Source organism: Coffea eugenioides, chromosome 2 (assembly GCF_003713205.1).
Source record: "Coffea eugenioides isolate CCC68of chromosome 2, Ceug_1.0, whole genome shotgun sequence".
In the NCBI taxonomy this organism is placed as follows: Eukaryota; Viridiplantae; Streptophyta; class Magnoliopsida; order Gentianales; family Rubiaceae; genus Coffea; species Coffea eugenioides.
In genome coordinates this window covers 22,146,168-22,160,239 of record NC_040036.1, presented here as the reverse complement: position 1 = coordinate 22,160,239, position 14,072 = coordinate 22,146,168, and the positions used below count along the sequence as shown (strand labels likewise).

The window sequence follows — 14,072 nt, the reverse complement described above, 5'->3', positions numbered from 1 at the left end:
ATGGTTATATACTAATTGACATAGTAATTCAATTAATCTCAAATTGACTATCATATTACTCAAGGTGATATGAACCAAGTAGCTTGCGAGTAGCTCAACTTGAACTCGCGAGCTACTCGATTAACAGCTCAACTGGAATTCATTTTGATCGAATTTGGACTACTTGAAAGTATTATTGAATGAGTTCAAGAATCGCACGTTCGACGAACTCTATCGAGCATTGCATTAAATGATTAAAAAATAAATATTAAATATCATAATTTACACACACACAAAATTACTAATACAAGTTCGGCATTGTTCGATCTTAATATTCGAGTTTGAGTTGAGTTTTCGAGTTTGATAAGACTCGACATTATTTGATAACATTATCGAGTTAAACTCAATTATTTCTGCAACTTTCTCAGTCAAGCTCAAGCATCAGCTCCTTGAGTCATTCGAGCTTGAACTTGAATAGCACTTTATACCCTTTGAGTTTGAGCGCATCTCGGCTCGACGGCACCCTACGTACGTGTTACCATAAGAAAAAATGATCTGGGGCATGCATGAATCATGACGTGGGTTTTGGCTCCGCTTAGCGACTTTGGTAAGTTTGCCATTGTGTCAAGACACAAGTGTTCATTGGCAACATTGCATATTAGATTGCGCATATGCATGTTGAGATTTTTATACTTGAATTTTCTAATACAGACGAGAAACGTCAATCATCTGATTTAATGATGATCCGGGATCGAATCAAGCGCGATATAATTCGCTCGCCAATGCCGCCTTAATCACGGTTTATTCATACAAAAGGAACTGATTATTATTGCTATGCCATGGGCGAAAGAAACGCCACGCCACAACTGGCATTCGAGGGGAGGACATATCATGCTGCCAATTGCACGGTAAAGAGCTCATCACGCATGCAAACATCCATGACGAAAGGATTTTGTTCAGAAGGACCTGTAAGGGCAGATAGAGGCTTCTGGGCAACAATGGCTAGAAAGCCTTTTGCTTACGATGCAAAGGCATTTGAAATTCATATATCTAATCGATATCATAATTCATGATGACTGAAATATCTTGAGCATTTCAAGAAGAATTTTCACTCGTGCCTCTAAAAGATTAATGGCTGGATGTCTCGTGAAGAAAACATTCAGAAAAAATTACTTCAACCACAACAAATAAATTAAAAATTCCGTGGTTTTAATCATTCATTTCACTGCTGCTCATCTTCACGCTTTGATGTCTCTTTGATCTCCTCTGCTCCATCATCCTAGTGACGTGAAAAAATGCAGGCGTCATCAAAAGAAAACGGAAATTTAGGACATGTCTGGAATCAATGCAAGAGATGGACATGGAAGGGCATCAAACAGCTGCCAGGAAAAGAGAGGAAGCAGCATTACCTGCATGTCTGATGTCCACAAGGTCAGGTTGTCACGGAGAAGTTGCATGATGAGAGTACTATCCTTGTATGAATCCTCTCCCAGGGTGTCCAACTCCGCAATGGCTTCATCAAATGCCTGTTGAACAAGAGATTCATGAAAATTAAACACATTATGCCACCAAAGACAAATGAGTTCATCAAAATTTTAAGAGAAAAGCATTCTAACAGACCACCAGCTCAGTTGTACTTCAGGCGTGCACCCAATTACAAGCAATCAATAAGTCCATAGTTTCTCTGTCGCTATATGACTAATGTAAACTATGTGCTGCAAAAGACTAAAAATGTACTGCATTTCCGTGAAATTCAATGAAAAGACGCCTCTCATGATCCCAAAGAAAAGGTAAATTCGGTGCCAAAAGATGGCTCTTTGTTAGATGCTTAACACACAATAACCACAATTAAATTGAAATAGGAAATATCTAATCACACAACTGTCACCTGTTTTGCAAGATTGCATGCTCGATCAGGCGAACTCAGAATTTCATAATAGAACACGGAGAAGTTAAGAGCCAACCCAAGTCGGATTGGATGTGTAGGAGCCAACTCAGCAATTGCAATATCCTGCAAAAAAGAATTTTCGATTAAAAGCTGAGGAAAAAAAACAAAAGAGTAGAGGCAGAGAAAAGCAGATCACTGCTATTAAAAGCACTCTAAAACACCTGTAACTCCGAGCAGCATACCAACATAGATTATTGATCATGAGTTACTAGATTAGATGGTGACAGCCCCAGTGAAAAGTATATATAAAAATGGCGAGTCTACTCAAACTTGACCCTCCAAAATTAGAGGCTGGATCATGATTGGAGCAACAATTTGCTCGCATCTGTATATCCTTGTCATTGCTTCCAGACTCAATCCTAACATACCGCCAAACTAAGACCAAAATTCCAAACAAAAATAAATATTTACAATGATAAACGCCAGCAAAGGCTGTGACAGAAAAGGGAAAAGGAAAAAAAAAAACCCTGGCGCATGTTCTGTCACAGCCTTTGCATGATAATATAAAAGATTGATCCAAACATCCTTCTCAATTGACCAGAAAATCTATTTCCACTTTGACGCAACAAAAACTTTCTTCTTCACGGATAACCACCTATAAATATAACTTAAACAGAAAGATGACTAATCCCCATATAATGCTTTATCAGAATATTCACGAAAAATAAAAATAAAAACTTTGAACGTTTTACAATCAAGAAACCAAATTCATCAATCCACAAAATAAAGGGACACATAAATAAAAATTGAATCAACATCCCGTCAAACACAGAATACCTTTAACAAAAGAAGCACAAAAACCAAGCAGCAAATAACATTCAACGAAAGATACCTGGGCAGCCTTGTAGGCATTAAGGGTATTCTCAGCAGCCTCTTTCCTCTCAGAAGCAGTCTTAAACTCAGCCAAATACCTATGATAATCCCCCTTCATCTTCAAATAAAACACCTTGGAATCACCAGCGCCAGCTGCCGGAATCAACTTAGCATCCAGAAGCTTCAAAATCCCATCACAAATGGACGAAAGCTCCTTCTCAATCTTCCCGCTATAGTCCTTGATAGCATTCACATGGTCGGCATTGCCTCGTGACTCCTCTTTCTGCTCAATGGACGATATGATCCGCCAGGACGCTCGGCGGGCTCCGATCACGTTCTTGTAGGCCACCGACAAGAGGTTGCGCTCCTCCACAGAGAGCTCGTCGCCTTCGCCCACCGAGGCGGAGACTTTCTCCATGAATTCCACCATTTCTTCGTAGCGTTCGGCCTGCTCGGCGAGCTTAGCCATGTACACATTCTCCTCACGGGGCGATGGGGCCGCGGAAGCCATTTTCTTATTTCCTTTTGGGGCAAAGGAGAAAAAGAAACGATTGGAGTTTTTCTGAGATCAGATCTGCAGCAAAAAGAGGAGGAGAGGAGTAAAAACGGAAGGGTGGGTAGAAATGATGCTTTATAGGTGAAAACAAGAGGACTGTATTTTTCCTTTTGTTTTTTCTTGCAATTTTTGTAATTATTCTTTTTTTTTTTTTGGGTAATTATACGGTATTGATTATACTAGTAGTTTGATTTAAATTATTTCTGGGCATTCCCTTCTTCTTCAATAGCCAATGGTAACGTTAATTGGAGATTACACTACTAGTAGTGCATAGAAATTTCTTTTCATTGCTTAAATGGAGAAATATTTAGTTGAAATGTATTCGATTTGATTAATACATTCCTTTTTCTTTGGAGGAATTACCTAAATATTAGGACACTACTGTTACTCGTTAATGATTATTGTTTTCTTGGACAAAAAATAAATCAACTAGTAGAATATGTCGTCAATTAGCAGCAGGCCAGCAAGGGAAGAAACAGAAGAACAAAAAAATATCACATTTACCTTACAACAAAGTCTTTCCTAATTTAGATGATTGAATTATAGTAAATACAAGAAAGAAAGAATAGGTAAATTTAAATTAAAAAATATATATATATATAAATACAAGAAAAATTAATAATTAATAATATGTATACATACATCATATAAGCTAGATAAATATTAGATGGGTATTTCGATTGACCAACAACATCAATTTATTTGCATCTCTCCGTTGTAAGGCCGAATTCCAAATAGATGGACCAACATATCATTTTCGCCATACTGAATTCGGAGAGCCGACCACGAATTCTCATGACAGAATGCCAGCCAACAACATACATCATCTGTTCCAAGCTCAGAATATCGCATTTCAGGATTGACACCGTTCATCCAGTTGAACAATAATGCTCCACTTGATCAAACTATTCTGCCGTATGGGATTTCAGATGACCATCCCATCTTCTGCTGCATGTGCTTGGGAAGTCAATAAAGTATTTACATCTTGAAACCAAGCCGCTTTGGGGCTGTCAGAGAAATTAATGTATCATATTGTCATACAACAGAACTGGAATACAATGTCACGCTGGATTATTGCATGAACTGTGCAAGCCCATCTCTTGATCTATGGACTAAATAACAATGCAACCCCCTGAACAAAGAGCAGAGAGATAGAGAGAAAGAGAGAGAGTAAGTGTGTGTAGTCTCTTCAAAGGAAATAGCAGTTTGTCAGTAAATGCACTTACCGAACACGCAATGATTCACATATTGAAGGTAAAATGATTAGTTCATCTTCTGTCTTCTTCCCATTATTTTTGCAATAAGGTTCAACTGCAGTATTGTTGCCAATGCGCAGAGCTTCTGCACAGACCTTAAAATTTTATTACTCTGCACCTGTAGGCAGCAACCAATATACTGAAAAGTATGTCAAAATCAAGGGGTCGAAACCAAACATAAACATAAATCAAAGTAACATACCATTGTAAGCTTTTAGACGAACCAAGTTGATCAGACTGAATCTTGTGCAAGTCTAATGGGTGAACCGGTTCTATCATATGGATGAACATACTTTTACTGAAGCTCCTTTATAGCCAAAGTAGAAAAACTTCCAGTGAACTCAGCTCCATTCTACTTTTCCATAAAGAATCATGAGCCTAATTGTTATGCCAATAGAACATAAGAACAATACTTTAAATTGTTTATCACATTAGATTCTGAATCATGTATGACTTTAAATTACCTACATGCAGACAAGGTGTTACCGATTCAAATTATCAAATGTAATCCTACCTCGTATGCATAAACAGGAAAAGTGCAATCTTACCTATAATCAGCTCCCTCTTAGCTTATAGCGGTGAAAGTTTTGGAAATTCACTTGAAACCTCAGAAGACCTGCAGCTGCAAGCCTCAGACTGCAAGATCTCAATAAAATCTTTAACCCTGGTCTGAGCTAAGATGTAGTGGATGACACAATGACACAGCTGTCTGAGGAGAAGAAATTATGCAGTCAGCGAAAACTACAAAGCCAAGTCTCTCCCAGGCATTATGTCAACCTACTGAAGCAGCCAAACCGCACAATTCATCTGAGCCTACAATGCCAGCTTCTGGAACTTTTTAGGTGCATCATCAGCTAAAAGACCACGACCAAGTTCATCAGTCAATAAAGCATACATTTTCTTTGGCAGCAATCCAGAATCCCACAACTCCACAAAAAGCTCAAATACTGGACGGTAGCAGTGCCATTTGTAGAGGAAACTTTTCATCAAATTTAATGTACCGTTGTCTATCTCCACCCCCACATCAGACATTTCTTGAAGAATTCCTTTAATCATTTTGACATCTCTATCCTTGCAGAAACCAGAGAGTACCAGATTATATGTGTATATATTAGGAGTTATACCAAGGTCCTTCATTTGGAAAAACAAATTATATGCCTCTCCAGCTCGACCGCCCTTTAGGAGTCCATTGATGGCTACAGTATAGGACACAACATCCAGAGGGAAATTTTCTAGACCAGCTTTCCTGAAAAATTTGATTGCACTGTGGAAGTTGCCAGTTTTTATAAGCCCATCAATGATTATGGTATGAAGATGAGCATCAAGGCCAAGATGTTCTTGAACAATACCATTATACACATTAACTGCCTCGTGAATCCTACCTGACCTGCAAAGTCCACTCAGTAATCCAGCATAACTATATTTATCTGGCTTAAAACCCCTGTGTATCATGTCATTGTAAAACTCAATGGCGCCAGTTGGGTGACCGGCCTTGCAGAAATAATTTAGAAGGGAGTTACACATCACTAAGTCAGGTTCTATGACCAGTCCACTGATTAATAAAGGTAGAAGAAGAAACTCCTGAGAAGAACAGATGGCAGACAAAATAGAACATATAGTGTAAGGATCGGGGATTAATCCTTGTTTTTGCAGATTAAAGAAGAAATCAAGTGCTTCATCATATCTTCCCATCTTAGATAGACGATCTATTAATACATTGCAAAGAAACAAATCAGGATAACATCCCCTGGACTCCATGGTACTTAAGATCTTAAAAGCCTTGTTAGGCATCTTAGCTTCTAGAAATCCTTTAATTAAAGAAGTGCATGTCACAATGTTTGGAGAACATCCACTCTGAACCATTTTGTCCAGTAAAAAACTCGCAACATCAAGTTGGCCAGGCTTACAGAATCCATCAATTAACACAGTCCACACACTCACAGAGGTAGGAACACCCAAAGTAATCATAAGACTTAATAGCTGCAATGCCTCTTCCAGTCTACCCAATTTGCAATAACAATTCAACACAGACAAAAAAGTCTCAGGATTAAGAGAATAACCATTTCTCAACATGTTCCTAAGCACATTGCGCATGTTAATCAAATCATTGAGCTTGCACAAATTACATACGGCAATACTAAATGACAAAAAATTTGGTACCTCAGTCTCCTCCAAAACTTTAAGCGCTGCGCCAACCTTCCCAATCTTAAACAGCACATCCACAACGATATTGCGAGCAAAAGTATTTGGGGTGTAACCATGGCGCAGCATTTCCTCAAAAGCCTCGAAAACTAGCTCATACATTTTCCCATACCAGAAAATTCTCAACAAAAGCAGCAAAGTCTGAGGTTTTGTCGCACAACCAACATGAGCTAATTCCTCAAGGATTCCTCCAAGCGTGGAGAATCTTTGAATAAGCCGAGAAACTACATTCACCATATGAGAAAAGGCGGCCCTATCATGGAAATAATCTGGCTGGCGAGCACACCACAAGAAAAAGCTTAAAGCAACTACATCCGAACGGCAATCTATCAAAGTTTTTTGCACAATGTGAGGATTGAGCACTATATTTCCAGAACTCTTGCTATAAAATTCTTCCCTAGTCAAAAAAGTCTCAAACTTTTTGTGCTTTTCAGTTGTTGGACTCTGAAGTGGTGAAGCAAGATAGTGAATCGCAACCAAAGGTTGGCTCTTTACAAGAAAATATGAAGTGGGTTTGAGCTCTAAAGCTTTCCAGAATTTATATCTCAACCGCCATATCATCTCCAGATAATGATTTAGTATTACTGACTTTCGGTAAGTCCACAAGCAGCATAAACAAATTCTTGGAAAAAACAAAATAAAGAAGAAATAAATGACCAAAGCATTTCAACTTGATCAGTGTGCGTAATACAAGTAAAATGGAAGAATAAGCTTACTGGTTTGGCAGCTGCAGAAATTTTAGGAGGTCGGTATTTCTCAATTAGCTAGAATTGATTGATGGGAGTTGCCAAAGTAAATAATCTGTGGAGCAAGATAAAATTTTGGTGCAAACTTTTTTTTCAAATGGAGGGTTTCAAATAAGTTGGTGAGCGGGGTTCCGGTAGCGGGAATATTGCCGTTCTTTGAATACCAAGAGGCGGAACCGCGGCAGAGAAGGGTTGCTGGTTGCTGGACTGGACTGGCGCCTGGTGGGCTGTGTGAACTTTCATTAAATTGCCTGTTTAGGCATTTAGGTATTGTTTGGTTCCCACATCCCTAGTGCACATTTCTCCCTCTATTGGAAAATCTGCCAAATTAGCCCCTCACATTTTCAAAAAAAAAAAAATTTTTTTTTAGTCCCTCATATTTAAAATTAGCCACAAAAGTCCCTCAGATAAAAAAAGTTTGTCCAATTGATCCTAAAGCTCGTTTTCGCTCGCTTCTCTAGCCAAAAGGTGTACGCCTTTCTCACGTGCCTATAATTTCAATGACAAAAATGAAAACATACTTCATTTCCTCTTAAGAAATACATAAGCCACCAAAATCCTAAATATAAACTTCGATTGAACAAGAGAGATTTTAACTTTTTCATTCTTCAATATCATGTTGACAATGGTGCCAACAATGAAGGTACAAAGATCACATTGCTTTTACGTTATATGTTTTGTTTCTTCTTTGGACTTTAATTGAATTCTTATTCAACACAATCAACAAAATGCACATTCAAAAAGTAAGTAAAGTAGCCCAAAGTAATTTTTTCTTTTCAAATTATCTTTTCTTGCTCGGTTTCCAACCGATTGATGGCCTTTAATAAGCTAGGTATTATTGACACTGATCTATTGCACACTGGGGAGTCATACCACTTGAAATAGTGACAAGCACGATTTACCTAAAATGCAAGAACAGCACATATCAAGAACTAATTTTCACTCAATATTAAGAACCAATTTTTCTAAGATAACCAAAATGAAATATGCTCGAGCTTACTTCGTAGTTTTGGCAGCCATAGAATCTCCCTTTCGGATTTGCAGGTTTCCAAGAAATCACAATCATGGGTTCTTTGCCACAATGAGATTGATCATTGTTTGTTCCCATTGTACTTTGCAATGGATGAGCTTTTTAGACGTCTTTTTCTGCTCTTCTTTTACTACTTGTAAGTGACCATACTGAAATTTTCTTCTTTGATTGGATGTTTGATGGCTTACAACTAGGGTTTTAATAGCTAAAAAGGGAGCAAGGGGGAAAAAAGGATTTGGTGGCTTACAGTTTCCTTTTTTCAACAAACAAAGAGAGAAAACGAAGCGTGTTTTCATTTTTATTCTTGAAATTATAGGCATGTAAGAAAGATATGTACTTTTTGGCCGAAAAAGTAAGCAAAAATGAGCTTTGGAACCAATCGAGTAGGCTTTTTTATATTGAAAGACTATTGTGGCTGATTTTTAATGTAAGAGACTAAAAAAGTTTTTTTTTTTAAAAAATGTGAGGGACCAATTTGATAAATTTTCCTTTTGTATTTTATTATTTTTTGAGACTTCTCATTTCTCATGGTAGTAACTAATGTTGAATAAACGAGTCATGGTATCTAATTATCTGTCAAGCTTTTACTACGTGTTTCTGTTAAACAAATATTTACTACATTTTCCAAGTTCTTTTTCCTTCATTAATAAAAGGGAGATCTCTTTTTAATAAAAATCAAAGACAACGGAAACAGGACTGCTAAGATCTTAATAGCGGCATTTTTCTGGCCCTGATTGGGCATTAACACAATGAAAAATGCATTCGTAAGCTGTAACACAATCATTGGCATATGAAGTAAATAAGGCAAAAAGGAAATTGACTGAAGAAGTTTTTATTTAGTGGTTAAGTTTCAAATTTCAGGATTTGGAGATTTTTGGGTCAAATTGCCTTTTACTACTCTTCATTTCTTGAATTCCACATCTTCTCACGGTAGAAATTTTTTTTTTTTTAACAAAAAGGCAAAAAGGAAATCAATAGACGGACGAAGAATCACTCTAATGGTATTTAACAACGGATTTCTTGTCTAACTTAATAGGCAGAGTAAATATTCATGGAAAAGGAAGATGAAACAAACGTTCAATACCAGGGAGATTGACACGAGTGTAAGATTAAATAGTTTGTACTAAACTCCATTTTTTTTGGGGGTTTAGCAGTACTAAATTCATTAGCTAAGGACCATCAGCAAGGAAGTTATACCATAAAAAAGAAAAACCACTCATAAATTGATTAAAATGGCTTCTAAACCAGACGTATTATTGAGAAATGCAGGGCAAGAACTGTGAAATCCCTGTTAATGACGTTGCAGGTCAGTTAAAATGCAATTGCCACAAGAGCATCTTCAAATTTCTATCACAGAAAAGAAATCATCCAAGGCTGTGAGTTTTGTAACCAAGAAATTTTCTTGGAAAAGGATTATTCTGAATCCATCAAAACTCAAAAGTAAAATGCCCCTATTTGATACTCATTCTGAATCAACAAAATCCTATTTTGATGCTTATAATCCTGACTGAATCAATAAAATTAAGAATGAAGAACCAAACAAGTGCAAACTTTTGCTGTTTGAACAAGAAGTGGGGCAAGCTTGTCATGAGCCTTCTGCTTCTGCAGCTCATTTAGTTGCTTGGTGTTCTCCCACCTGATTATTCAGTGGTTTCAATTTCTCAGCAGCAGCACTAGCTGCAGATGCTGCATCACTCAGTCCAAGTTTCTCTAACTCTTTTGAAAAGCTATCCACGTCAGCAGCAGAAATTTTATATGGACTATGGGCAGAGCTTGGAAAAGAACCACTTGTTACTTCTTCCTTGTACCCCAAAAGAGCTTTATTGATGACATCTCCGACATGTGCATACTGTTTGCAGAACCTTGGAGTAACCTGCAATAATTGCGTATCAAGCACTAATGAGTTGTCAAATCCGGTATTTTATGAAGGCAAGGAGATTGAGAAAAGTGGAAGATCCAGAAAAGCGAAATAAAATCCCAAACCTTAGCATGATGTGGGTGTTGTAGCATCCCTAAGAGATCATGGTAAACTAGCACCTGGCCATGTGAATTGATAAAAGGTGGGAAATAAAATATTGTCAGTAATTTCAGCCTAACGACTCATAGTAAAGAAATAGGAGGGCCCTGAACTTGATCATTAAGGATAACAAAACATGAAGAGAACTTACGATGCTGGCCATGTTGCAATGTTAACCAATAGCATCAAAATTTACAGTGCAATAGAAAAACGTTGCAAATCAATGAGAAAGATCATAAGTATCAACATTTGGTGGGAAAGGTTTTCATATTTTGCCAGTAACTACTAAGGCAAAGTTGGCAGATGCAAGCATACGAAGTCAAAGCATTGGCTTTTGTTCAATTTTCACTACATCAAAAGGATACATTTCTGAAGTTTGCCAAGAAATCAATATATCCTCTAAGCGGATAGATGATAATTCCTAATGAATCCATAAAACATTTTTCTCGAGCAAACAATCTTCCAAAGAAATCTTACCCAAGCACATAGTCAGGAAAAACAAAAAAGAGGAACTTCACCAGGATGTCCACACCTCTTTTAACAATATGTCACTAACTGTCATCACTGCAAACGGCAGGCAAAAAAGTTGACCTAAACAATATCATCAAGCAGTTGGAGGAAAAGTTCATTCACTTCATCAAACCGTTGAATGTGACCATTTTCTCTTCAGACGCTCTTCAAAGTTGTTAAGGTTCAATGGCAAGTCAGACTGATTAAACAGCTTTCAAGGTTTAGAATATTGCTTATCTTGTTACTCAATCAAAATTGTCCTAAGCTCTATTTCAACCAATAACAGTCAATTTGAAGAGAATATGTAACCAATTTACAAAATGCATCAAGGAAAATGAAAATTGTCAATACTGACTTAGTAACTAACCAAAACCTCATGGAACCATTTACTTATTTTTGGAATATGTTTAACAATATTTGTCAGTCCTGGGATGAAGAAACAGAACTTAAAAGCAACAAACCTGACCACTACAAAATGGACCTGCACCAATGCCAATAGTGGGGATTTGAAGAGCTGATGTTGCTGCAGCAGCTACAGGTGCAGGAACACATTCCAGAACAACAGCGAAACAACCTGCTTCCTGCAATGCTATGGCAGTCTCCACGACCTGCAGAAAGACATAATTACTCTTTAGATAAAGTTCCAAAAATAACCAAACAAAGCCCTGGGAGAGCATCCCCTGCTAAGGATAGGATTATGAAAAGATTACCTTTACAGCACCAGCAACATTTCGACCTTGAGGTCTAAATCCTCCCAGAACGCTAATAGCCTGAGGAGTAAGCCCAACGTGCCCCATAACAGCAATCCCAGCTTCAACAATAGCTTTAGCTGCAGTAATTCTTGATGGTGCTCCAGCTTCTAATTTAATTGCATCCATTCCTCCTTCCTTGAGTATCCTAACTGCTGTATCAACTGCCTGCTCACAATTCAAACTGCAATATCACCAACCATTGCACATTCAAAAGAGAAAGAAACCACATTTCGTCTAATTCTGACAGAAACTGCATAATATGAATTTGCTAGAGCCTTGCAAAGAATAATATGAAATAATTAACCCTAACATGGACTTTCAGCAACAGTTTCACTTAAAAAGCCAACAGTTGACAGGGACGGGTGTAAGACGACTCAGTATATCCGTATTCTTCCATATTTTTTTCCTGTTCAAAAGTCTGCCTTCCCAATTTCCCTTTTTTTACCCCTCTATTTCCTCAAAACCAAATTTTAAAATGCAAACCTCCATCAAATAATAGAATAAAAAACAAATGGGATTGAAGTTGCTTTCATAGTAACATCACAATACTGAGAATATGCATAACTACCCAGAAAAAGGTAAAAACTGAAGGTACTATTTTTGCGGGCAACAAAAGGAGAAGCATGCACATCACCTGATGAGTACTGGACTCGTAAGTACCAAAAGGTAGGTCCCCAACAAGGAGTGGATTCTTGGCGCCTCTTGCCACGGCACGGCAATGAACAAGCATTTCTTCAAGAGTAATAGGCAAAGTGGTGTCATGGCCATGAACCACCATGGAAGCAGAGTCACCCACAAGGCAAATATCAATGCCAGCAGTGTCAAGATGCACTGCAGACGGATAATCATAGGCTGTCACCATTGTTATGGGCTCCCACTTTTTATGCTTTTGGCGTAAATTTGTCAGTGTCACTCTTTGGTTTGGATCCTGCGGCTTTGGCCCTCCATAAACTGTGTTCTCTGGAACATTGCTCAAACATCCTGTTCCCAAAAGGATCTTGGAAAAGGATTCCCTTTTGGTGATAAAGCCTAAGGACTTCCTGATTGAAGTGAGAACTGCCATTCAAACTTGGAAAATAAAATCGAGATTTTAACTTTCTTAGAATCTTGTACGTGGAAATGTGAAGGGTCGTAATTATATTATATAGGAAATTGGGGTGGAGGGAGGGGTTTGGTTTTGTTGGCCCCTTCACTTCACAGCTCAGTTTTGGGGCTGCCCCACCAGCAGAACAATTGGGGAAGATGAGAAATGGGGATACGCTGGGATACGTTAGGTGGACTGGTGGGCTGGTCACAGGTCAGTCAGCAAACGAAAATTGCAACCACTTTTGGCAGTGCCAGGTTTATATATAAAAGTTTTTGTGGGACGTTATCCATGACGAAGGACGCAAATTGCAAATTGCAAATTGCAATTTGCGACTACCCAAAATCCCAATCATCTTTTTATCTTCCCAATCACCTTTTTATCTCACATACATCACATCACAAAAAGTGCTACAGTAAATATCTCAAATAAATCATCTAAATAAACTCTTATCCAAACAAACTCACTTTCTTTTGACATTTTAAGACATCGACAATATTTGCATCCTTACAAGCTCGGTTATCGCCTCCCACCATTCGCTACAAAATGTCGCAAGCCACTTTAAGTGGCTTGGATCGATAGGTGGTTCGGTTTCTTCGATTTTTTCTTGATCTCTTCATATCTTTCTCATCGTAGTATAGAATAATTATAGGTCTATTATTTCGACAAAAAAAAGACAATATTTGCATCCATAATTATAGGTCTATTATTTCGACAAAAAAAAGACAATATTTGCATCCTTATGACCAGCTTTTGCGATTATATTTCTGCTTCTTGATTTTTTTAACCACAAGGCTGGTGGCCGTTACTAAGTCATTTAAACCTTGCATCCCACTAATTGTCACATTAGATCTGGTGGTGATTCAGTCCCTACTGGCCCTCCTAGCTTTAGCGGCAAGACTTTTTTTCCTTTATTTTATGATTTCCCGTTAAAGGGAAATTGCCATGTTTATAAAGGCAATAATGTATCCTGTTTCAAAAGTTGAGTAGGTGATCGAAAAAAATAAGCTGAACTAAATTATTTACAATAAAACAGTAGTGAGCTTTATGTTGATTTTTGAATTTATAAAAAAAAAAAGGTTAAAATTCTTAAAAGTCATATTGATTTTTTAATCATTATGAAAGGTCGTAGTGAAAGGTAAGGTTATTCTTTCCCTATCTGGTTGAATCTTAGAAATG

The 14,072-nt window shown here is 37.6% G+C and overlaps 3 protein-coding genes across 12 annotated transcripts; all 3 read right to left on the bottom strand.

Moving 5' to 3' along the window:
• Positions 1–968: 968 nt before the first annotated feature.
• On the bottom strand, positions 969–3,335 carry LOC113761414 (14-3-3-like protein B). Its single transcript, XM_027304390.1, has 4 exons — positions 2,760–3,335; positions 1,868–1,990; positions 1,389–1,505; positions 969–1,258 (listed from the first exon to the last, which is right to left on the bottom strand). Exons 1-4 carry the CDS (start codon positions 3,249–3,251, stop codon positions 1,202–1,204), a joined length of 789 nt encoding a protein of 262 aa, XP_027160191.1. The 5' UTR covers positions 3,252–3,335; the 3' UTR covers positions 969–1,201.
• A 604-nt stretch (positions 3,336–3,939) lies between these two features.
• On the bottom strand, positions 3,940–7,707 carry LOC113760649 (putative pentatricopeptide repeat-containing protein At1g16830). 9 transcript variants are annotated; one of them, XM_027303310.1, is made up of 3 exons: positions 4,755–7,707; positions 4,523–4,691; positions 3,940–4,428 (listed from the first exon to the last, which is right to left on the bottom strand). In XM_027303310.1, the coding sequence occupies exon 1, from the start codon at positions 7,313–7,315 to the stop codon at positions 5,366–5,368; it is 1,950 nt and encodes a 649-aa protein (XP_027159111.1). In that variant the 5' UTR covers positions 7,316–7,707; the 3' UTR covers positions 3,940–4,428; positions 4,523–4,691; positions 4,755–5,365. The 9 variants fall into 9 exon arrangements, with proteins under 9 accessions (XP_027159111.1, XP_027159112.1, XP_027159114.1 ...); XM_027303311.1 differs by having other exon boundaries at positions 4,523–4,670; XM_027303313.1 differs by having other exon boundaries at positions 4,523–4,637.
• Positions 7,708–9,786: 2,079 nt separating this feature from the next.
• LOC113763774 (3-methyl-2-oxobutanoate hydroxymethyltransferase 1, mitochondrial-like) lies at positions 9,787–13,165 on the bottom strand. 2 transcript variants are annotated; one of them, XM_027307694.1, is made up of 5 exons: positions 12,444–13,165; positions 11,768–11,974; positions 11,519–11,665; positions 10,514–10,567; positions 9,787–10,403 (listed from the first exon to the last, which is right to left on the bottom strand). In XM_027307694.1, the coding sequence occupies exons 1-5, from the start codon at positions 12,870–12,872 to the stop codon at positions 10,140–10,142; spliced, it is 1,101 nt and encodes a 366-aa protein (XP_027163495.1). In that variant the 5' UTR covers positions 12,873–13,165; the 3' UTR covers positions 9,787–10,139. The 2 variants fall into 2 exon arrangements, with proteins under 2 accessions (XP_027163495.1, XP_027163496.1); XM_027307695.1 differs by having other exon boundaries at positions 11,768–11,990; positions 12,444–12,749.
• Positions 13,166–14,072: the final 907 nt, after the last annotated feature.

Excerpts from the sequence above, each read along its gene's own strand:
- LOC113761414 (XM_027304390.1), bottom strand. The coding sequence starts at position 3,251 with ATGGCTTCCGCGGCCCCATCGCCCCGTGAGGAGAATGTGTACATGGCT. Across the intron at positions 1,991-2,759 it reads ATGCCTACAAGGCTGCCCAG|GATATTGCAATTGCTGAGTT; the intron begins GTATCTTTCGTT and ends TCTTTTTTGCAG. Across the intron at positions 1,506-1,867 it reads CATGCAATCTTGCAAAACAG|GCATTTGATGAAGCCATTGC; the intron begins GTGACAGTTGTG and ends CTTGTTCAACAG.
- LOC113760649 (XM_027303305.1), bottom strand. The coding sequence starts at position 7,315 with ATGATATGGCGGTTGAGATATAAATTCTGGAAAGCTTTAGAGCTCAAA.
- LOC113763774 (XM_027307694.1), bottom strand. The coding sequence starts at position 12,872 with ATGGCAGTTCTCACTTCAATCAGGAAGTCCTTAGGCTTTATCACCAAA. Across the intron at positions 11,975-12,443 it reads ACGAGTCCAGTACTCATCAG|GCAGTTGATACAGCAGTTAG; the intron begins GTGATGTGCATG and ends AATTGTGAGCAG. Across the intron at positions 10,404-10,513 it reads AACACCCACATCATGCTAAG|GTTACTCCAAGGTTCTGCAA; the intron begins GTTTGGGATTTT and ends CAATTATTGCAG.